Raw genomic sequence first — 25,147 nt, forward strand, 5'->3', positions numbered from 1 at the left:
GGATGAGTTTTGGCTGCGTAACTCTGGCCTCCTACCCTTCTCCGTTTGATTTTTGACAATAGAAGTAATGAATTTATAGAAATGATTTAGCATATAACTCAAAGGGTACTGAAAAGCTTAGCAGGAGAATTTTCATTAAAAAAAAAAAAAAAAAAAAAAAAAGGAAAAAAAAAAACACTTTAGCTGTATTATGAAGAAAAGATACACTTGCTGTTCTCCCCCAGTTTTGCCTAAGTCCTTTATCAAAGTTTTATTAGTCTGTGCTTAGGGATTAGAAGAGGCAGTAATAGAACTGTAGAATGTCCTGAGTTGGAAGGGACCCACTAGGATCATTGGGTCTAACTCCTGGCTCCACACTTTACCAACCAAAAATCAGACCCCTCTCTTTGAGAGCATTGTCCAAATGCTTCCTTGATCTCCAGCAGGCTCGGTGCTATGACCACTGCCCTGGAGAGCCTGTCCCAGTGCCCCACCACCCTCTGGGTGCAGACCCTTTCCCTAACTCCCAGCCTGACCCTCCCCTGTCCCAGCTCCATGCCGTTCCCTCGGGTCCTGTCGCTGTCCCCAGAACGCAGAGCTCATCGCCTGCCCCTCCGCTGCCCTCGCGAGGGAGCTGCAGGCCACCATGAGGCCTCCCCTCAGCCTGCTCTGCTCGGGGCTGAGCAAACCAAGGACCTCATCCACTCCTTACACATCTTTCCCTCTAGGCACTTCACCACCTTTGTAGCCCTCCTTTGGACACTCTCTAATAGTTTTGTGTCCTTTTTATACTGTGGTGCCCAAAACTGCACATAACACTTGTGTTGAGGTTGCACCAGCATGGAGCAGAGCAGGACAATCCCTTCCATTGACTAGCCAGCAATGCCACCCCTGATGTACCCAAAAGTAGGGTTGTCCCTCCTGGCTGCCAGGGCACACTGCTGGTTTGTGTTCAGCTTGCTGTCGGCCAGAACCCCTGGATCCCTTTCTGTGGGGCTGGTCACCAGCCTCTTATCCCCCAGTTTGTATAAATAGCCAGGGTTGGCCCTTCCTGGGTGCAGCATCCAGCGCTTGCTTCATGTGGCTGGGGATTGCCCAGCCCTCTAATTTGTCAAGATCTGTGTTCGAGACCTTTCCACACTCACTGGAGTCAAAAGTTCTGCTTAACCTATCTGCAAACTTAGTGTGCATTTTAGTCCTGCATTCAGGTGATTTATGAAAACACTGAAGAGAAAATGTAAAATTTTTTAAAATGTAACGCTGGCTCTAAAATGTAACGCTGAGGAACCATACTAGTGACTGGTCACCAGCCTGATGTAGCCCCATTTACTACAACATTTTGAGCCAGATTCATCAGCTAATTGCTCTCCGTTGTATTATATTCTTGTCTAGTTGTATGCTGAATATTTTGTCCAGAAGGATACTGAGAGAAACTGTTGAAAGCTTTGCTGAAGTCCAGAAAGAACATGTCTATTAGTTTCCATTGTTCAGCTAGATGGGTAAACTTTTCATAAAAGGAAATTAAGTTAGTTAAACAGGACATTCCCCTTGTAAACCTATTTTGGCTATGACCAATGGCAGCATTTTTTTTTTCCAAGTGTTTTCCAACAACTCCCAGAATAATCTTGTCCATAATTTTACCAGATACTAAAGTGGGAAGTTGAATACATTTCTGTAGCTGTTAATTATCAGGACTGCTTTTCATACAGCAACTTTTTTGTTTAGTACTTTACATTCAACTAACTTATTTTCTGTCCTTTCCACCCCAGCCCCTCTTTCTCTACCTTGCTTTTCAGTCTGTTCATGAACCTCTTGAGGTCCCTGAAGAATACATGAAACCCTACTCCTCCATTAAAGATGAGAAGAGGCGCCATTATGCGGGAATGGTGACTCTTATGGATGAAGCTGTAGGAAATCTTACTGATGCTCTGAAAAGATATGGTCTTTGGGATAATACTGTTCTTGTTTTCTCTACTGGTAAGTTAGTTTGAATATTCTTTTCGTAATATCTTTGATACAGTGTCTAACAAGCTGAATGCAGACACATCTGGCCCCTCTGTCTTTCCTCAATATGTTTTGTAATTACAGAAGGGCTGTCTTATGGCTGTCTTATGTATGACTAAAACAAATCTGAAGAAGTATCAGAGAAAATGGAGGATACTCCTATCAGAGTAGGAACAGTGTTGTGAAAGCAGAGGAGTGAAGTGAAGTTGGAGGCATCTTAATAGGTGTGAGGTCACTGTATATCTATCCGAATTGAATCCTTATTGAGAGTATGTTGTATGTCATATTCATATGTCCTGATCAATATAGATAGCTGTCTGCTCAGTCTACAAATTGCCACCTATTGCAGGAAGTTCAAACTGACAGACAGCAAGTACTTTGAAGACAAAACTCTTTCTTTCTCCTACTTTTACATAACGTGTAATTTTTGCAGTTTCTTCCTTGAAATATTTCACTGGCACATTACTCCCATGAAGAAGAGGTGTGTTAATAAAAAAAAAAATTTAATATGTGATGATACAATCTAGGTTGCCGAATTACAAGCTAAAATTGTGTATGTATTAGCATATGATCTAGTTTCTAGAGTATTAGGAGAATATAAATAGTGGATTATAAAACTTTTATCTTTGTTTCCAAACTTGGAATGAAGTGGAACCTTTTCAAAATACAGATGCTTGGCAAGGTTTCAGGAAAATAGATAATATTGTTTGGTTGGCAGTGGGAAGTCACCTTTCAGTGCTTAAAATTGCTTGTTTGTCCAGGCTTTACACATCAAGGCTGTTAAAATGGCAAATTCATTTTCTTTGAACACTATGTAGAAAAACAAAGCAAACAAGCAACCGAAAACCACTTCTCCCCCAAAAGAGATCCAAATGCAAAAACCCAAACTCAAGATTTGATTAAAATGAAGTGACATATTTTGAGTTTATCAGCTGTTTTGTATAGCACTTGAAATCTTGAAACAACATTCTAAGTCCAAGCCTGTTTGCCTTGTAGTGGTTCATTTGTGTCCAGGTTTTGTCTCTGATAGGATTCAATAACTTTTTTGTGCTTATTTTTGTTTACAATGTTTTCATATTTAGAACCAAAATTAAACAGCAAAGCCATATGGAAAATGATAGCAATGCTTATTCCATGTGGAAAAAATCCACTCTTTGTTCATGAGGTCCTAACAGAGTGTTTTCAGTAATGTTTTTCAGTACGTTATGGAATAAAACTAAAGACATCTGAGCTGAAAGTTTAGAGAATAACTGAATTAGAGAGATATATTTATTTATATTTTATAAAACACTTTCTTCCAAATAGAGTATGCCTTGCTTTTAACAGTAGTTATCTCATAATCAATTACAGGTACATTTCAACAGGAGTCAGACAGTCAGGAGAATCCAGTATCTGTCCTGTCTAATGGGACTTGTCTTGACTTAATTGATGTTTTAAACTGCCGGGAATGGAATTTAATATGATTGAAATGTAAGGAAATTGTGCCTAGATCAAGGAGATCGCAGGCAGTGATTCATTTTTTCCATTGTTCTTTCCTCAGTTCACACAAGTGTTCTTTACAGGCATAAAACATTGCATGCATTAAAGATCAAGCTTCCAAAACAACAAATGTTGAAATCATTAAGTATTGGAAAAAAGAGGTGTGAAATCTATTCAGCTTTTCTATATTCTATCTATCACTTTTGCAGATGGTGTGTTTCAAAATGGGCATCAGAAAGTGGTTGAAAAGAAACTTGAGAGGGTCTGTAGTTGGGTGTCTTGTGCAGAGAATTATACTATGTGAGATCTCTCTGCAAGTTATTTGCACAGCTTGCAAGTTCTTTATAACTGGGAGTGTTAGTGTGCATTGGTACTTATGGTATGGTGTTACTTAAAGTAATGATTTTGGGAATTGGGTCTGCAGTCTGGCTTGAGATACTTTTTGTAGTAAAACCAATGCTCCTGTGTGTTCTAACTGTAAGACATGCCCCTAACTCTTTTTGCATACACATTTTTTTTCTGGTATACTTCTTAAAAATATTTTTTCAGCTCTACAGGGGCTGCCAAATGCTCTTGTGGAACATGTAGACCCTCCTCTTGCTCAATATGACAAAAGATGCACATTTTCCTATATGATTAGGAATTCTCTTCAAAATATTTCTTCCTCTCTTGCAGAGCTAAGAATCAATAGGGTCATTTTAAGGGTTCAAATGAGGACTACAAGGGAGAACTTAGAGAAGGATAAATAGTATCCATAATTTTATTGAACAGTGGCTGCATGTCTCTTCAGCATAGTAGTTAAAGACATGGGACTATCAAAGCACCCACTGTTTTATTATGTGGTTTGATAAGCATTGTGTTGGAGAACTGTAGAGAAAAAAGAAGTGAAGAACGTATTTTTGCTGTACATTTTACTAGGTTTGTTACTTTTCCCCTCTAGTTGTGGCCAATATTCACATTTGGATGTTTGCATCTTACTACTTCAAAATTCACAGAAAAAATATAGAAATTACAGTAATTGTTTGCTATTGTTTGCTGTGCCACATAGCATTGCAACAAACATACAGTCTTCCCGTTGATTCCTTCACTGTTAAGTATCAAACCCAAAATGAAAGATGTCTATTTAGTGGGTGCCAGTATGGCACTATCTAGTTCTGGACTAGAACTTGACATACTCTTTGCTCTCACAATAGATTTCTTTTTGTTAAACTCTTGAGTGTTTCTTCCTATTAGTATATGTAATTGCTAAACCAAGATTCACTTGAAAATATGCCAGTTGGCAAATGGAACTATTGCACATTTTAAAAGGGCTTTGTAAATTGTGTAGATCTCCAGTTCCACTTTTAAGGAAGTAAAAAGCTTGACAGAAATACTGGGCCAAGAATTAAGTACTTTGGTCATTAATGAAGTCTCACCATGCCTCAGTAGTATACCGTGTAAATCAACATCTCAGGTGTCTTCTTGAACATATTCATAAGCTATTTCTGCAGGTAAATAAGAGGGTGGGAGGAGGATAGTATGATAGTATGTGGTGTTATATTTATGTATCAAGTAGTGGATAAAAGCAACTTCTAGACTGGTGCAATACAAAATAGAATTTGCTTTTATAGAGCAGATTTTACCCTGTAGATACAAGTACTTCTACACTAATGGAATCAGTGGTGAAAATATAGTTGTGGTCTAAGCAAAACAAGTAAAAATGAATGTTGCAGTGCCTTGGGTATCCATTGTGTTTTATTAATTTGAAATAAATAATTTTTTTTAAAATAACAAGAGATAGGGTTTGTTTTTCTTTTTGGAAACGTAAAAGAACATACCTAGAACTTTCCCGAAGAGGACCTTAATTTAAAATAACCAAAGGTCATAAGAAGCATACAAATTTAACTTAGCACTATTAAAACTGGCTTGTAGTCCAAGTTTTGCTTCAAATATAAACCTGTATTTGAGGTAAGAAGTTGGGATTTGCTGTGTATAGCACGTGTTTATAGTTTTTGCAATATACAGCAAGTGATTTGAGTAGAAACTTGCCAGCATTAGAACATAGGAATCTGACTTCTGATTTGAGTTCTATATTAGAGCTAATATCCCTTGTCTTATTTAACTTTCAGCTTTTAAATATTCTAAAAAAAATTGAAGCAAACTCCCTTACCACTGTTTCTTCCAATATGTCCAACAATTCTTAAAGGGGAATTAACACTGTAGTGTCTGGTGGTCGCCATGAGAGGGCTTTGAACAGTAAAATATGTAGATTTTTTTCTCTTCAAACCTAGGTTTACATTACTAAGAGGAAACTACATAAATCCTTTCCATAATGGAGCATGTGACAGTGATGGCTGTTTTCACTCCAAAAGATGGTCTTTTTATCATTTTAGAATTGTGATTAATAGAAGCACAAATTGTCTTGGACATACTTACTGATGTTTGTACAGCCTCTCTCATATACTCCTTTATTTTTTCCCCAAAATTTTATATTATCTTTCCCTAATAAAGAATTCTTCTTAGTCGATTTTATTTTATTTTGAGCATTTTGTGCTCTTTGTCTGATAAAATTATGTGTTTTTTTTTGCTTGTGTCTAGCTTCTTCTTCGGTAGAAATTGGGGATCTGACTTCCACCGGACTTTTCTTGAGGGCTATTTTTATCCATATCTTTGTTCCTAAGTGAAACTCTGCTCATTCTCTTTAGTAGGTAAGGGACTTGAGAGAGACTTTTAGTTCTAGATTATCCAAAGCAACTAAAGGACAGATTGGTTAGAAGAGTTATTATCTGATTGTGTTGTTAGAGGTGCTAACTTTGAAGGTTGTGTATCAGACAGAATTTTTAGTAAGTCTGCTCAATTATAGATCTGAAGAACTGCTTTAATCTCTCTTGTCAGGAAATTCTGAAAGGTTCAGTGTACTGCCAGCAAGGGAAGTACCAGAATATCTTTTTTCCTAAAGTTGAAGTAAGCACATATCTCTTGGTTGCAATTACCTTCAATGAAACAATTTATTAGAGTTTGTGTACTAGCAAATATTATTTTTATATCTTGAATATTTAAGCTTGTTATTATGCAGATAAGAGGTACATCTTATTGCTGTACTTGCACTGATCACAGGTATTGCATGCCAGTGATAAATAATGAAAGGTGCATGTGTTTGGTGTTTCATATTCTAGTACTGGCTTTTGTTATTTTTATTTAAACTTTTTCCACATTAGATTATGGGAGGTAAGAATAAATGTTTTTGGAAATAATAGAGTTTCTTCTATCTAGTGTTGTGTGTTACACAGCCCATCTAGATTGATGCCCTAAGATGCAGATAATAGTAATGACTCATTGAGATGTTTTTTCAAGAATGTTATCAAAAGCAGAAATGTTGTCATATGACAGAAATCAATTTCAAAATGAAAAATGAGAAGGTGTTGATAGTCAAGAAAAATAATGATTTTGTTCTCCTATTCTGAAGCCATGTGAAAACCTAAAATGTTTTGTAGAAAATGTTTATTTACTTTTTCTTTCTTATAGTATTGAATTCCCCTACCCCTCCCTTCTTTTTTCCTTGCAAAACCTAGCATTCCAAAATTGAGTTCCTGAACAGAGAATGGCCTTGTCCCAGAGATACTCAATTCTTATAATGTTTTGTTTTTTAAATTCCACAATAAGTGCAAAAATTGAATTTTTCTTCCTGTTTTGAGCAAATGTCAGTACTTAAAATGAAGTTAACTGGTAAATAAACCTCAGAAATTAATTTTGCTGGTGTCACAAGCTGGCCATTTTTGATTAAAACTTAGGTATGCTAACAGTTATTCTAGCTTTTTTTTTTTTTTTTCTCGGTCTGAGAGGTAGTAATGAATGCTGAAAACAGCTTATTTTACATGTTAATGACATGTAATAATTTCACATAGCTGTTGAAAGGCTGTGTTGAACTGTGTTTACTATTAAACTATACTAATTTGTTCTGTATGATAGTGTAAAAGTAGCCTTTATACTATGTATAATAATCTTCTACATACAATTCAATGGTCTGGTTCAGTGCTTTGTCATTCACTGGGAAGAGTCCAAAGGTTTTTTTAATTATGGCTCATTTCACTTGCTTTCTGCAGACATATGAAAAGTTTGTCAGATTATTCATGGTAGTTTCACGTTAAAATTTGCCTTTGCATTTCACTTGTATTTAGTGATGGTGAATGCTGGTGTAGACCTGACAGCAGGGTCTGTAACTCTGAGGCCTGTTTAATTGCCGAGGCTGCTTAAAGTAAAGGTGGTTGCCTAAAGCTGTCTGCACTAGGATCCTATTGCTGTACTGGGAAAGAGATGGGATAAAAAAAGGAAAAAGAACAGAATGAAAAAGGATATTGTGCATGCAGCTGTTACAGGACTAAGTTTGTATCTACATGTATTAGAATCTTCTATAAATCAAATTCACTTTTTCCACAAGATTTTTTTTTTTTTTTTTTTTCTGCATTAGAACAGTCAGGAGAGTAAACAGACAATTCTGGTAAGTTAAAAAAAATAATAATGTTGATTTATTTGAACACAACTCTGCAAAATCATGGTGCTCTGATGTATCAGAGGTATTATGTTCCCTTGATGGAAAATAAAAGCCTTATGGGTGTATTTAAAGCAGGACAAAAATTACATGAGCAGAATTTTATAGGAGAAGGTGTGGTTTTCTCTTCCTACTGTGCTTCCAACAGAAAGACTTCGAGTAGTTCTTCCATCTCATACACACACAAAAAAGTTTGTATTAAGTGCTGAAAACAGAATAATGCATCATCAGTCTGAAGACACTTTTTAGAGTGGCTTTTCTCCTGCATATATTGACCCTTCCATGTTACACTTTCTGCATCATAATGAAGTATACAACAGATGTTTTTTCATCAGCTGATCTTAACTAAATGATTGTGGTTTGTTTCCTTGAAAATGTATGTTTCATACTAGCCATCAGAGTTAGTGTGCTTACATTTTTATCACACTTGCAGCACAATTGGAAAATACAACAACAAATGGATCTTTCAAATCCATTATGGGGAAGCAGGGAAGAACATGAGTTCAAATTAAGGACAAAGTTATTCTCTAATTCCTGCTGTGAGTAACTTATCCGCAGTGTAGGTCTCCGCTGTGTATGCTGTACTTTTTTTTTTTTTTTTTTAAAACAAAACCTCAATGGGAGTTCCGTACTTGGAACATATACAGAATAAGCATTATTCATGCTGTGAAGATCAGAGGGGAGAAATTTTCCCCAAATGTGATCATTTTCTGCCATTATTGACAGTACTCTCTGTTTAACTCTGAGTCACAATCATGAGCTTAAATCACACAAAGGAAAGGCTCTGAAGTCCTTGTTTGTGACCTACACTTTCAGCAAGAATGTTGAAGGTCAAAAATGAGATGCATTTACAGAGCTGTGTGTGAAGCTGTCTAGTACTTACTCATATTGTGTCTGGCACTAGTAAATGCTATTTAATTCCCATTTGTATATACTGAATTCGCCAACAAAATTTTTAAGTTTGTTGTTGTTGTTGTTGTTGTTGTTTCTTTAAAAAGTAAAACCAAACATCTAACTGCCTGCTTATATTACTGATACTAGTGACTGATGGTAGTGTTACATCCAAGCCATGTACAAGAATTCTGCATGCAAGGCTTTGCTCATCAGGGCAAAGGCAAGAAAACTATGGGGATATGTGTTTTTATCCCATCCCATTCTCTGTTTGTCCCTATGTCTACCTTTTGTTTACCTTGTCTAAGGTTGTCTGCCTGTTTTGTTATTCCAAATTCTGTTTGGAATTCCAAATTTTATTATTCCTTATTTTTAGGTGAAAAATTCAGAAATTAGCTTTGTAGAAATATTGTAGGTCTCATGAATCACATGACTCATTGTTTTCAACAGCATTGAGACACTACCATGGTCAAACTGGCTTCTTAAACTTTTAAGTTATGTATGAAATAGTTTCACAGTTAACTTTTAATAGACTTTCCAGTTCTGCTTCAGTGTGGATGGACTGTTACACTGGCCTCCATATGGTTCTGATTAGGTATAAGACTATGATTGCTCATATAGCCCCAGTCCTTCAAAGGAACACGATAAATAACATTTAACAGTTGTTTACAGAATTAAACCATGGATGAATTGGGTATTCTGTCTTCTGCTATAGTTGTTACTCCTGTTAAAATCTAGTTGTTGTGGATTAAAAGAACCTATATGGTCACTGGTACTCAAAGTTGAATTACATTTGATTTTTTTTAATGCAATTAATATAAAAAAATCAAAGCCTCAGTATTGCAAAGCAAATAAAGAATTACATAAAGGAGGAGAAGAAAAGCAACATCTTCCATAATCTAGTTTTGTGGATCATATTATTCTGGATGGTTGATAAGCTGTCCCTGGTTCATTTTCCTGTATAGTAAATGTTCTGTTAAAAGAATTGTGTTGACTGGCTGGTGATGGCAAAGTGATGGGATCACATTAGATGCTATGAGATGCAGGGTTAGAAGAGAACTCTGTTTTTGTTGTTTACAGTTCATTGTAAAATCTTGTAATGCAGTAGAACAACAACAGAAGAAAAAAAAGCCTTCAAAATATGCCAGTTTGTGTTTCTTTTTAAGCTTTCATCATTCAGAGCTCAGTTGTTGCACAGTGGAAATATATCAGAAACTTTAGAGGAAAGGAATTTACTCCTTCCTTAGCTTACTAGGACTTGGTGGGTACAGCCATCCCTGATTGCCCTGCTTGACCTAGAGGTGAGCAAATGGTGAATTGTCTTTTACTTTCTATGGGGACTATATCCTAGTACATCACCACAGATGATGGAAAAAGATTAGAAAAACTTTCAGTCATGGACACCCCTTGCTTTATGAATCAATATAGAAATGTAAGGAAAACCCATCACTAATTCAGCAAGGAAGCATACATGTACAATACTGTCTGGTCTGGATTAAGCATTTGGAAGAAGCTGCAGATGTTGTAAGATGGCCCAAGTCAAGTGTTACCTGAAAAAGATCATTTGAATCCCTGCTGAGTTCTGAATCTGTTTTCTTCCTTTGCATTTTTTTTTTTTCCATACATCTATGTTCACATGGAGTATGGCTTGGTTAGTTCATCTGTTTTGTGTACTTCTGAATATTCCAGAATTAAAGTGTGCTCCAAATAATGTGTGAGTAAAGGCTAATCTCTACAGAAGAAGCTAGAACTTCCGTATAAAACTCAGCACAACTATCTGTCGTATTCTTCTCTTTCACTTTCCAACATCCCATGTTATTCCTGTGCATACAACATAATAAATTTGTAGAAGGTTTCACTCTAGCATGTGTTAAGGCATTAAGATTTTCCCTCACTCCTTTAATTCATGGGTGAGTATAAACAGCAGAATTTACTTAGAGCCTCAGAATACAGATGTGCTGAATGCCTAGGAATTTGTGCATTTTACAGATTTAAAGTGTAAAAAAAAAACCAAACAACTATCATGCATAAACAGAAGTTTTTCTAAATTACAGTATCTTATTAAAATAACTGTATCAGTTAAGAATTGGTTGACTTTAAAAATGGAAGGAAAGTTTAATATCCATAGTTTTTTGCTCCTTCCTGTATATTTTCTTGATCATCCATTTCTCTAAGAAATGCTTAAAAGGGATTTAGGCATTTCATACCATGAAATACAAATCTCTTTTCTGGGGGCTATGAAAAGACTCCCCCCTTTGGTGAGAGAAAGAATTTGCACTTTTCTTTGAAGCATGTGTAGCCACTAGGATTTCTTTTCTGGACTAAGTGGTTTTATCTGTGTGGCATTTCAGATTGGTTATTGAGTAGGATATAAGAGAAAGATTAATTCCAGTCACTGATGATCAATATATAACATGCAAAATACAGGAAAACATTACTTTTGTCCTGCTGAAATATCTGTGCTGTCTCCTGAAAGAAAGAGATAAATAATTATATTTATGTAGTGGGATAGGATAAGAATTTTTAAAGTGTGAAAATCTCAGCTTTATTCTGTGTTTTTGATTGCCTACAAGGAATACATTTTTGATAATTCAGGACTGTGACTTTCCATGGTTGCATGCATAAGAATCATCACATAGGTAAAATGCAGAGTAGGCTGTGGAAGAAAAGATGAGATAGTATTTTAAAGTCCTCTGATTTGAAACTGATTAAAGAAATCAGGTTGGTAAATAGAAAGAGATAAAAATGTGCAGAGGGAAAGATGAGCTTTAATTTTATGAGATGAAAAAGAGATCATGGATATATTTATGAAAATGTGATTAGATGAATACACCTTGAGAACAAGAAAAAAAAAAAAAAAAAAAGTGGGAAACACTCATACACTCATTCTCTCATTCTCTCCCTCACCTCTTTAAATTGTTGAGGGAAGCAAGCTTTAGAACATACCTGGATACTCAAGCAGAACTAGCATGAACTAAAGGTGTCACCTATGGTCAATATAGATTTTTGGCAGTATTTTGCCACATTAAATTGCAGCAGTGAATAGTAGGTGCAGGGGGGATATTGTGACATAGATAAAGAAGTTATCTTGGACCATGGTCTGACACAAGAAAACAAGATATCTAGGACTGAGCGGTGATTTAGAGATGAGGGTCAAAAATAGAGCCTTCCTAGCTGTTGGATGGAAGGTAAGACTGAAGTGAGACGAGTGTCTGAAGTTACCCAGAAAAGGTAAGACTGAAGTGAGACGAGTGTCTGAAGTTACCCAGAAAAAAAAAAAAAAAAAAAAAAAAAAAAAAGATGATTATATACACGGTGCATGTAAAAACATACACCAAGGGAACCTTTGAGTATCAATTGTAATGGAAAATCGTAAGGAAAAGTAGAGGAAGAAACAGCAGCAGTGTCTAGGGGAGGGCACAGTGTGTCTAGCATCTACTGGCAATCTATAGTATTTAGACAGATAAAAACAGATTATCACAACAAAATGTTCTGTGGGCATATTACACTGGTCCTAGTGTTGTCCATCTCCTGTGCTTGCAGAAAAGAAGTTCCTTCTGTTGTTTGTTTGTATTTAGTGAAGCAGTGTTGGGACTGTAATGGAAGGGTTTAATATTGGGAAAAATTCTATAAAATATTGAAGGCTAGAACTTAGAAAGTGTTCATCCATACTTAGAGCTAATAAAGTAGAGCAGCAAGAATTTCAAAGTAGCTGTGCACCTTAGTCATGAATATTAAGATTCGGCCATGGATGAGAAGTACCAGACCCTGTAAGCATCTGATGCAAAATTGGTTTGGAGACCCAATACCTCAGTGTCTGTTCTGGATTTTTACCATTTCATACTAATGTTTGAACTAACAAGCTCTTTTTCCCTCCTTTCATGAGGACCCTTCTTTGTATTTCATTTCCTTACAGCTCAGTCTTAGTCTTTTATCTGCTTTTCCTATACGTTCCTACTAAAGTTCTTCACACCATTTGCAATTTTTTGCATCTGTAGAGACTGTTATGTGCCTGCAATGACTGGAATATCTGTCTCCTACTGTACATCATCTCTACATCTTCAAATTTCTCTTTAAGCAGGAAGAAACAGCCACATTTACTATACCTGAATTTTGAGCAATGCTACCATGTAGAACATGGCCTGTGCCTGTTCTTGGGTTTGACCCAAAATTGCATTTGCTTGTGTTAAAGTATAGCCAGAGCTTTGTGTACATTGAAGTGAATTAACCCTGAATTTCTATTAAGATTACAGTGTTGCTTGAACTTGGTTGGGAAGAAACAGCGGCAGTAATTTCACTTGTATTTTAAAGTAAATGACTTTAACCACCTACATGTACAAAGAAACAATTCAGCAACTGTAGTATGTGCTTTTTCTTATTAACTTCTTGAGGTCTATGTAATTAGGCTATGCAAAAGATTACTGATCAATGCAGAGAACTGCATGTATTGGAGCACTGCACTGCATTTGATACCTTGCAAGAAGATATTTTAACAAATTAAAAGTGAAATAGTTGAAATGTATTGACATCTCATATACAAAATTTTATGACAGTTTTAATAATTGTCTTCTTCAGTCTGCCTTTCTGTTTGCAATGCAACATTGCAACACGTTTTGAAATCAAGTAAACATTTATTATAAGAGGATCTTAAGAATGGCATCCTGTGCATGCTTTTTTGTAAAGTCCAGATTTTCACAATAGTATTCTTCTATTATTGGTCTCTTGGAGGAAAATACAAAAAAGTGATTTCCTTTTTTTTTTTTTTTTTTTGTTTAAGAAAGCCATGGCTGTAAATGATACAAAATTGTATCATTCTACTTGAATGTATTGGCAAGTGATGCTCCATAAATATGGCATCAAGCTTTATACCAGTGCATTTGATTGACCGAAAAAGCAAAGCCTTTTTTTTTTTAAAGAATTTGTTTAATAATTACACTTAATCAACAACAAATGATTCACATCAACTAGGAGATGTAAACTACTGCCAATCAACAGTACTATTACAGGAAGCCAAGAACAACAGAAAGCAAAAATAAAAGAATGCACGCCTCAGGAACAGCTGTGTAGATAATGATGCTAATGAGTGTGACTGAGAAGTTAGGGGCTTCTTTTGCCCACAGTTCTCTTTTTCTGCCTATAGGTGTTTTTCTGCACACTGTGCTTTCACAGTTGATTGCCCCTGAAGTTTTTCAGATGCATTCATGTGGCTACAATGCATATGGCTTCTTGTGATTCTTTCCAATTTTGCGGTAATTTGAACAATTTTAGTAGTTACAGTGGTCTTGGTTTATTAATCCAGATAATGTTGATGGAACTAAAGAGTTAAGAGTAAGCACACGTGCAATTGTCCTAGCCTTTGCTGTTGACCTTTTGTATGATCTGAGGGTTTTTAATTATCTTAACACTTTAGATTCATTTAGTCAGAGCCAAAAGAGTGCATCTTACTGCAGTGTAACACAGATGAGGAAGCCATTGGACCTGAAGACCTTGATTAATTTAATGGGTCACCTACTCCATTATGCTGAGAAAGACTTGAAGTTGGATTTTTGAAGAAATAGTAACTCCTTTGTCAAATTGGGACTAAGGGTAAGATGGGAGTTCTTAAGTCACATAGATGGACTGGGTAGTGGTTACCTGGGAAAGCAGAAGTCTTTATGAGGAAGATAAAACTACAACTCTAAGTAGGGTACTCAGGGGAGCTCATTACACAGGATGCCATCATCCCTGCTCATCTCACCCTTATTTATGGTAAATCTGCTCATTTGATGAAATGGTAGATTTTTGCTAATGCAGCTTTGGATTGAGCAGATGGATGACAGAACCTGTGAGTAGTTTGGAGTAAATATGAAAGAAATGATGAATTCTGAGTGTTGGTGGGATTAGGGATGATAAGCAAAAGCAGATAGACTCCTTTTGCAAGCATAGACTGAACCATAAAGTGGATATGCTTTATCGCTTTAATCTCACAACAGTAGATAAGGAATTTGCAGAGAAAAGAATGTGAGGACTTTTCTGAAAATGGAAGGAATAGCTAACTTCTGAAGTATGCGTGTACTGGGAAACACTGAGACACCCAAGGCCAAAGCTCTGTATATAGTGAAATAATGTCTTTGAGCAGAAGAATCTGTCAGTGCATTATGGATTTGTCTATTTATTTCCCTCTATCAGGAATGGAATAGCAAACCTGTTATCCTGCAAAGGATAGAATTTCAAGGATAAAATTTCCAAGGAAAGATCATTACTGACATGTAGACATGAAAACATCAAAAACAAAGTGCCTACCAAGAGCAATATATACAATTTGACTATTTATTCGAAGCCTACTGTTTTTCTGCTGTAGATATGAACAGCTCCCTCTTGAAACTGCTGAGCATTCTATGTGTGTATCTGAGGACTGAAAGTGGTCTGTAATGCCAGAGAATTGCAAAAGGAGAGATTCCACAGCTTCAGGATTCAGGAAATATGATCAAAAGTGGCAGAAAATTCAAGGATGATAATGCTGGAGAAAGGTTGGATCATGCCAAGAGGAAATTGCTGGTTATCTTACTGAACCTACCATCGTGTCTCGCAAGCATGTTTCAGTGATTCAGACAATGGGATCAATTAGAAAAAGGCATGTCTTAGCATGCAACTGGAAAAAAAATCATAAATTCTGATTACAATAACTTCTATGAAACCAAAAAAAATGAATTTAAGGGCTTTTTCTCATCACTCAGTTAAATGTCACTTTGATGTGACAAAATTAAGAAGGGGAAGAAGAATATTACATGTACTACTGGAAAAAAAAAAGAAAACACACACACTAGGTTTTTCTGTTTATTTGGAGAAAATATATTCAGTTTTAGCCAGCTTAACATCTTGTTTTTTAGATTTGGCAGTATGCTACTCAGCCATTATTACTGTCATGCAGCGGAGATAAAGAAATTAATACCAAGTAAAACTTACTTTGAAGTTCATTCAGCAAGAGCGTTGTCTGCCATTTCCCCATCCTAAAAATATCCATTGCAGAAAAACTCAGATTTTTGAAAGCTGATAATTAATGTTGCTTAGATCATTGAAGGGAAAGATATTCATTTATTTATTTATGTAAACTTAATTTTTTCTTCATTACCTGTCTTTCTTATTTGTTAAAGTAGCATGGTGACAAAGCCCTTTCCTCCCATTAGCTGGATTGCACTTAGCAAAAGGCAAGGTAGCTTTTGGAACATTGGTGAATGGGCAGTAGACATTGCCTTAGACATTGCTGAACGTACCTATATAAGACCGACGCATTTTCCACCTTGTCAGTGGGTACTGAATATCTTACGGGTTTCATTTCATTTCATTGTCATCTCTAGGAGAATGGAAGTGTACAGGAGACAAAATGGTTACAACAGATCACAAAGTAATTAATATTTTTTTTTTTCCTTGAAGTTTAAGACTAGTGTTATAAAGATTTTTCTCAACTTTATAATTTTGTTCTGTTATTTGGTTGGGAGAATTGTCATATGGAATTTCAATTTTTGTGTTTTATGTGCTTGGATTGAGCCTAGGGACAAATACACTTGTGAAGGTACTTGCTGCTCTTTTTTCATATGTCCAGTGTGGCAGGTAATAACAAAAGAGTTCTATTTCATTTTTATGTTCGTATGACAGCAGATGTGTGTTTCTTTTTGCTTGTGAACTGTGCCAGGATTTCCTGGGTATAGCTACAGCCCCAAGTGATTAAGAACTCAAGTCACTCCTCTCAAGAAAAAGTGATGTGAAAAACAGATGCAAATGTGTCCAATTGCATGAATCAAGTCATAGCTTGCAATGTGTAAAAGCAGTGCATGTGTCTACACTTAATATTAAAAAGGAAAAGAAAAAAAAGACATCTGGCTCATAGCAGATGAAATATAAAAAACATAGACACATAGGCAGTGTTGTGCTATTGCTAGACAAGCGAGGAACAACTGAAATGCTCGTGACACTGAATTGTGGCCCTGACACTCCTGTTGTTATGGGTGAACTTCCTAATTCCCTGTTTTGGTTGTGGCTGTTTCTGGGCTGGCTGGGGAGTTTCGACACTGACCAGTTAACATTGGCTGCAGGAATTGTTATTGGAATGGCTGACAGCTGTCTGCCAGCCTGTCTGCACAGCCTTCCTGTGCTCACTGCTGCTCAGTTGCACACTGCTATTGTTCATCTGGAGCCTTTCTCTTAAAATCTTTCCCAGCTGTATCCTGATACGCTAAACCACTTAAATTAGCTCCAGATTGCTCTGTTTATTTTGTGTGAGATAAGTGACAAAGTGCAATCCTAGCAGTCCTCCTCAAGTAAACACAGAGGAAAAGGGGGATACAGGATATTATGATGGAAGAAGCAGATTCTGGATATAAGCATGAGGCTTTAATGTATGTAGATTAGTTCATTTGTCTCTGCTGTTTGCATGTAATTGTAAGCTTTGACAGCTCCATATCCCTGGAAGTGATTTTTTCTTTTTCCTTTTTAAAGAAAAAAAAAAAAAAAGGTGTTATCTCAAGGTAGTATTCCTGTCTGCCCTCATCCATTCCCCCACCCCCCTCTCTCTTTTCCCCCCACCCCCACCACAAAAAAAAAAAAAAAAAAAAAGAGAGAGAGAGAGAGAGAAGAATTAGGGAAAAAGTGAAACAATGATCCTCTAAGGTTAGCACTCTTCCCTGAAGTCCATACACATCTTAAAGCTCTTGCTGCATCTGAAGTCAGGGAAATCTGTTGTACATGACTGATCAGCCATAGATGCAAAACCAGTTTTATGCCATCTCCTGTCCTCACATGTTAGAGTTTGCTCATCTTCTCTTACCTTACAGCTGCAACTTGAAGCACAAAACCATCAGGCCTCAGGTCAGGCATTTTCCATACATCTGGAAGTATAGATGCATTAGTTTTGGCTGTTTGGAGCTGTCTGTAAGTACAGTAACAGTTGCTGGACTTCCTGCTTTTTTCCTCCAAAAGCTGCTATAAATGTGTCCTAATTAGATCCGTTACGTTGTTTGGATAACAGCACTAGACTTGTTGTAAGAGTTCACACTGCTTCCAGAAGCAGAGGAAAAAAACCACAAATATATTCAAAATAAACTTCCGAATGCTTTTACTGAATAAAAACACCTATATGTTGCCAGCTATTGGACAGTTTCTGGCACCTACAAGTCTTAATGCTTGGAATTTGGTGCTTCCTAGCATACTCCCAGTCATTTATCAGTCCTCTCTAGTCCTCCTTTTATGGAGGCGTTTCTGTCTACCATATGAATATCTCTATCCTACTTGGTAGGAAGAGAGGTGGGTGTGCTTGAAAATGAAATGTGAATTTAAACATTTTTCTAAGTTAAATTACCCCCTTATTTTAAATGAAAAGAGAGATCATATGAGAGGGTCTCCATTGTTCCTTTTAGTAAAGAGAAACAACTTTATTTCTTCTCTTGTCTTCACAAAGCAATTAGTTAATCAAAAGCAAGAAACTGGAGTAAGTACTATAAATTAATATTGACCATATTTCCCCTTCAAACATTCTGTGCACATATTTCATGCTAGATTATGTGCAAGTGATGGCTTTAGTGTGTCAGCAGACTTTAGTTGCAGGAGTAGCAGACACTTAAAAGATTCCCTTTTCTCTTTATTTTGAAGATGTTTTAATTTGATAATGTATTGAACTGTCCAAGGCTGCATTATAAAATTAAACAGAGTTGTGTTCTTTTTTTTTTTTTCCTGGTCTTTACTCAATTTTAAAATATTGCATGGCTTTAGACAAGCCTTTCAAACAGAGCTTGGCATGGTTTATGTATTAGACAGATGTGTGCTAGATCAGCTTACTGCAGGGGCCCATGAGGAGAAATTTCAGGGTATGGGAGTTTTCTCTTACAGCTTCAGAAAATTCAGTGGTTGAAAAATGTTGGAGGTTAAGCACAGGTGAAAAACAGAAAAAAAAAATGCAGCATGTGAATGCTGGTTTTGAAAAGTACTGTATGTACAGCAAGAGCATTTTACTAGTATTTTGTAACAGTTTTCAGGAAAGAAGGGGATCTAGATGTCTGTTACTGAGAGCCAGAAAAGTAAGGCTAGATCTCCTCTTTATAGACTCTAATTGCAACAGTACTTGATAAATGATTAGATGTGAATACATTTGTGGTATCTAATTACATATATAATATCCTTGGTGCTTAGATTTTCTCTTACTTTGCCCTTAATGTAGATACATAACTTAAAATGCTTTCTTTGTGCTGGGATTTGAATAGGATAATAAAGTGGTTACATAGTCAAAAGACTTTCTTGGCACACATCACTTGATTTTTTTATTATTTTTTTTATTGACTCCTTATCGAATACTTTGTTAAAATGTTCATTGGTTATTTTTTGTGTAAGCACATATGCATATAGGTCTGCTAAACTTCTGGATATGTAAATGCATTTTTTCTAATTGGATATGTACTTAAATTTAACAACATTCTGATCATAAAATATTTTGCATGTCCATATTCTGAGTTATCAAACAGCTTTATTCTTTTGTTGCTTATTGCTAAAATTTATTTTTGCAGAACTTGTTGTACTGAGACATACAGTACTAAACAGTCCAGAAAAGCTTGTCTTAGTGCAATGTTGTACTGAAAGTTGTTGTGTGATTATGTTTTTCAGTTGGCCTAGGCCCATCAGTTCAGCCCATCCAGATCCCTCTGCACAGCCCTCCTGTCCTCAAACAGATCAGCATGTGCTCCTATCCTTGTGTCCTCTGTGAATTTATGGAGGGTGTACTTGATCCCCTTGTCCAGATCACTGATAAAGATATAGCACAGTTGAAACAAGATCTAGTCTGTTGGTGGAAAAATATGTTGCTATACAACAAGGCATGTAGTTGTTTTTGAATAATACACAAAACAAAGCAAAATTATTTTCTGTATTATTTATAATTTTTAATTTAGTCACTTAAGTCCTACAGAAAAACTGACAAAGGATAAGGGAAATCTTTAAAAGTGAAGACCAGTTCCTAGTTTATTTGTACCTCTATTCTACAGTATTAATTTGAGGCAACACAATTAGCAGAAGCTGCTAAGACTGTGTGCAAGTAAAAAAGTGGTAGTAAAAGTCATAGAAGGGTAATCATTTGGACCACTGGGCCATGTGCGGAAAAAAGTCCATGGGCTGATCATGCTAAAATGTGCTTTGGAAGATGTTCTTATGGAGTTTTCACACCATCCAAAAATAAAACAAAGATCTTTTCATAGTTTTTTTAAGTAAGCATTTAATTTTACCACGTAGTCAATAATGATTTCTGTGTACATGACTAGGTGAGGATAAGCTTTTTTTTTTTCTTAAAACAAAACGAAGTCCCCAAACTGGCATTATGTATTATTACAAAATTGCTTCCATTTGAACTCCTTTCTCAACCATGACTTCGGAACCCGTTGATATGTGAAGTCTTGGTAAAACAATTAATGTTATTAATATTGCCTCTGAATTCAATAGCAACTGGTAAATTAACTTTGCAAGGAATGCAAAATGAGATTTATGATCCTGGGAAGACCCTCGGTCAGGGTTCGTTCTGATGTCAGCACTCTTGCCATTTTCAATTTTTCCATTGTCTGAGGATGGGTAAATAATGAATGAAGTTTTTCACAGAGTTCTTATTATCTGTTGCCTAAGTAGATTGTCTTCATAGTATGAAGTAGGCTGTTGCTGCAGTTACAGACTAATTCAGTGAAAAAGTGAGTCAATACAAAGACTGGAATCCATACATGCTTCATTAGTTATTGCTCTCAGAATTATTTTTTTCCTGTTCCTTATTATCAAGCTCTTCTTCAAAGAGGTTATATTCATTAAGCTGTTTACTAGTTGCATACATCCCACACCACTGCATATATATAGTGCACTAGTCAGAATGTTTGGCAGCTGGCAACTCTTCAGAGAAGAGTTTGGGAGAAACAGAATGGCCCCTCTGTTTAGCTTTGTTTATTGATTCCTTAAAGAACTCCTGCAAAACATCTTTGACAGTTTACAAATTACAGATTTAACAAATTAAATTCTTTCTCATGTATATGACAGTGAATATTAATAACAAAAGCAGATGTTTGTGAAGAGAAAACATTGGACTTCATTTTTTAAAGGTATAGTCAAGATGCACAAACTTTGTTTGCTTATGGTTTATATTTAAAAAAAATCCTCTTCATAATCCTCTTCATTGCTTTTACAAAACCTACGATATTTTGAAAGACAGCTGTCTTTTGACATACAATATACAATATTTCAATATAGATTATATTCTCTGATTTTCTATGTGAGAAATATGTTCTGTTTTCATCTAAAATCTTTTGGGAGGAAGGTACTATGGATTTTTGTTGTTTCAACTCAGTCCATTAACGTTTTTTAATTTGAACAGCAATGTATTGACTTAAAAGGGGGGAGACAGCGATTAGGTGTAAGTAGGAGTATGAGGGAAAAAAGTAAAAACAGTCCTATGTGAAATTAATTTTTTGAAGGCAAATTTTGAAGGCAAATTAGTTACCAGGCTTAAAAGCAAAGAATATTTTTTCCAGCTATTTTTGTCAAAATGGATGGCAGAAGTTCTCCAAGACTTAAAATGTATTCAGGATGTTAGAGTACTGTGTAAAATTATTTCATCTGCAAAAGCAATTTCATCTGGAGAGCTTTATATCAATCCCTTTTATCAGGACACATGCCCCAAAGATACATTCTTATGGAAAAACTAACAAAATGTGTTGTTGCTTGTTGCTTTTGGTTTGGGGGCGTCGTGTTGGTTTGAGGCATTTTAGACCTACTAATTTTGTTAGTCAGTTCCACTGAGATTGTTTGATGTGGCAATTCTTTTGGAAGAGGGATTCAGATCCTGTCAGATTCCTGTCTTTGAATACTGAAGGACAACACAAAATTAAAAGACAGCTGTGCTACTCACAAGAGACATACACATTGGCAGAGAATGATACTAGAGATGTGTGTAGCTTTTATACACAGGGGCTCTAACTTTTGTCCAATTCCTCATCCTCAGAAATATCTACTGCCCTATTACGTACATGTATGTCACTACATGGTTCCCTCAGATCTAAGAGTTGTAGGCTCTCTCACCAGTACTTAGAGCTCTAAATACATTTCCTTTTCTTTTTATTTTTTTTTTTCTTTCTCTTACTCAGCAGGAATGACATCTCTTCCCAAATCAGTGCAACACTGGTGTTTTTTACTAGTTTATACCGATTTCTCCATAGTCAGAAAGGCTGATGTTAATTCAAGGATGCACTACCTTGATCAAACCAACCTTTAAAAGTAGCTAGGATCTTTTTTTATTATTATTTTATTTTTATTTTGTGTGTGTGTGGTGGTGGTGTTGGTTTTGTTTCTGACCTTGCTTTGCCATTTGTGCTGGCAAATACACCACCATAAATGGTTCTGGTTTTGCCATTTATGCTGGCAAATATGCCTCGAATTTCAGTTTACAGAAGAAAATCCTGTCAGAATGAAAAAGAACATCTCAGGTACCCTTTTCTTAAAATAACACAGAATGATGGAATTGATAAAAATACCAAGAGAAAATAAAAGTAGCTAAACACCTATCAAACCAAGCCAAACTAAGCCAACAACAAAGCTCATTAAAAATGTATGATGCTTCCATTTAAGAAAACAAACAAAACTGAATAAATTAGTTAGGTAATGCTTATGCCAAGTACCACCATTTCTAATTATAGCCTTATTCTCTCCCCTTTCATCCTTTCTTTATGAACAGGAGCTGGTTTGTTTTATGATTTTTATAATGCACTTAATATGTTGTGGGTACTACTGAAGTCTAAATTATACAGATGTAATTATGAAAGTTATTCTTACAGATAGGAAAAATATGCACACTACATTTTCCAGACTATTTTGCTATTATATTTAATTAAATTCTACTTGATGTTTGTCTCCAGGAAAGAGACAATTGAAATATCATGCTTGGGGGAGGCTTGTGTTTTCAGCTGAAGTAGCAAGGCTGAAGTTTTAATAATAAGAAATGTTACAAATCAGGGCCTCTAGCTTTAGGTAGCTTGATTCCAAAAGCTTTGCTCTAGAGACTGCTGAGGTAATGTATTAAGATGAGTCATGGAGAGAAACAGTTGCAAAAATGGTTGATAAATCATTGAGGAAATGTTGTTTTGAAGTGGGTTTATAATTGGTTATTGTTCTGGTGTAGAACTTGAAGCAACAATGATCCTATTTGTCTGTTACCTACATGGATATTGCCTGTGTTGTAAATGACTGGAATTTTCTGTATGGACTTCTGAGTGTGTTGCACATTCAAGATACTTTGATAAAACGTCATGAAGAGTTAGTAAGGAGTGGCTTATTTGGGAGAATATGAGGATGTCTGTATGCCCACAGAGGATCTATCTAAACATGTATCCCCTCACTGCAGCAATATCTGGTAGCATGTGCCTAGGAAAGTGTTAGAACTTGTCATTGCTGTCCTTCACCAAAAACTTTGTGATTTTTTTCTAATCTTCAGCAGCTTGTGGCTGAAGAAATTCCTGAGACGGAAAATCTGTCTTAGTGTCTTAGAATGAAATAGTTCTTTCATTTAATCAATGATATTGATCAATGATATCAATGATATTTTAATCTTGAACTTCTCCATTGGCTTTCTGCAAACTTTGTGCAATAGCATCAATGGATAAATTATTAGTAAGATAGCATCCACAGGTGTTACATTAGAGGAAGGATATTTGTATTGGGACCACCCCTTGAGTACTGTGCTCAGTTTTTGGCCCCTTTTTTATTACCTTCCCCTGCCTTTATTATCTACTATTTGGCTTAGTATTTCATCAATACAGACTTGACTATTATCTTTTTGTATGATGAAACTTTCTACTCTTTAATGTACTGTTGATATTTGAAGTCCCAGATAGTATTTCAAACCATACAGAAACAGACATATCTAACTTTGAAAAACGATATTATTTATGTATAAACTGTCAGTGACACATCAACTCTGTTCTGCTTAACTAGAAAGGGAACTTCAAGAATCAAAACAGAAACCATCCTTTCCCTTCCTTCAAAACTTTCTTGATAACTAGGTAGAGAACTGAATCAGAAAGTAATTCTTGAATACTCATTCCTTAGGGAGAGGGAAGTAGTAAGTTAGAAATGTGAAAACAAGTGGGGTGAAGCTTGTTTTATATGTTGTTGTTTTTCCATTTACATATCAGGTAAGCTATCAAAACAAGAAAATATTGTCGTCGTGTTCCTCCCCTCCCCACTCCCCCCCCCCCCTTTTTTCAATCTTATGTACTACATCTGACATTGCATATAAGTCTTTACTTATGGATATATGTTAGATAGAACCCTTGTCTCAGGGATTTTATGACAGAATTAAACTGGCATAATGTGCATGTCTTAATTAAACAACAGATAGTAATGTCTCAGGAAAAAAAAAAAAAAAAAAAAAAAAAAAAAGCAACAATAAAGATTTGACTGTAAACCAGGAAAGGTACCCTTTTCTCTCTCCATTCTTCAGTACGACATTCTACTTCTATAATTTCCTTGCTACTTTGTTGTTGATATGCTAGTTTCTATAATCCTGAATACTAGCATTAAGCAGCTAGAGATAGTAAGTAACCCGTCATACAAAGAAAATACTTAATATACTGAAGATTTGATTCCACAGTATGTCCTAAGTTCTAAAATTGTGTAGCTACTGATACCTTTTACTGTAATACCACCAAAGGTTAAGAGCTACTGAAAGCTCTGTTCCCTGAGTATTCCCAACAGGAATTCCTGTTTACACTAAGAGTAAAAGGAACTGTTGAACTGATGTCTTCTTTGTCTCTGACAACTGTTTAAATTCTCAGATCTCAGTGCTCAACATCTTTGTGTAAGAATTATTGGTAGCTAGTATTGGGTTGCATGTATTTCATACTATAAACAGTAAAACTCTTGATTTATTTATTTTTTAACCCAAGAGTGCTGCATGTATAAGCAGCCCTGCTGGAAGATAATTGGCCCACAGAGCACTGCACTTTTCAGATCATGCTATTTTTTCCCCATGCGTTTCATTTAGTTTAGGCTTCCACCTTTGAAAATCTTCCACTACATTATTCATTAGCAGAACAAAAAGAGTCTCTCAGTAGAAGGATGTTCACAGTAGGGGTTTACACTGGTCCTTAATTAATAAAACAGAAGGGAGATCATTTGGCTGTATTGCAGTTACAGTAAAGTTTTTCTGTAATCTATTGGACATGAACTTCCTGTTTCTTACCTCAAAATCCAACTTTTTAATTAGAAAATGCTTAAAAC

The 25,147-nt window shown here is 35.8% G+C and overlaps 1 protein-coding gene across 2 annotated transcripts in view; it reads left to right on the top strand.

The window, feature by feature from the left end:
- The window catches only part of LOC116500625 (dimethylglycine dehydrogenase, mitochondrial-like), a 116,492-nt gene that overhangs the window by 57,506 nt on the left and 33,839 nt on the right, over positions 1-25,147 (top strand). For both annotated transcript variants that reach the window (XM_032205766.1, XM_032205767.1), the window contains one exon: positions 1,749-1,956. In XM_032205766.1, the coding sequence (XP_032061657.1) occupies positions 1,749-1,956 (208 nt within the window). The remainder of the gene's footprint in view (positions 1-1,748; positions 1,957-25,147) is intronic.

Source organism: Aythya fuligula, chromosome Z, assembly GCF_009819795.1.
Source record: "Aythya fuligula isolate bAytFul2 chromosome Z, bAytFul2.pri, whole genome shotgun sequence".
In the NCBI taxonomy this organism is placed as follows: Eukaryota; Metazoa; Chordata; class Aves; order Anseriformes; family Anatidae; genus Aythya; species Aythya fuligula.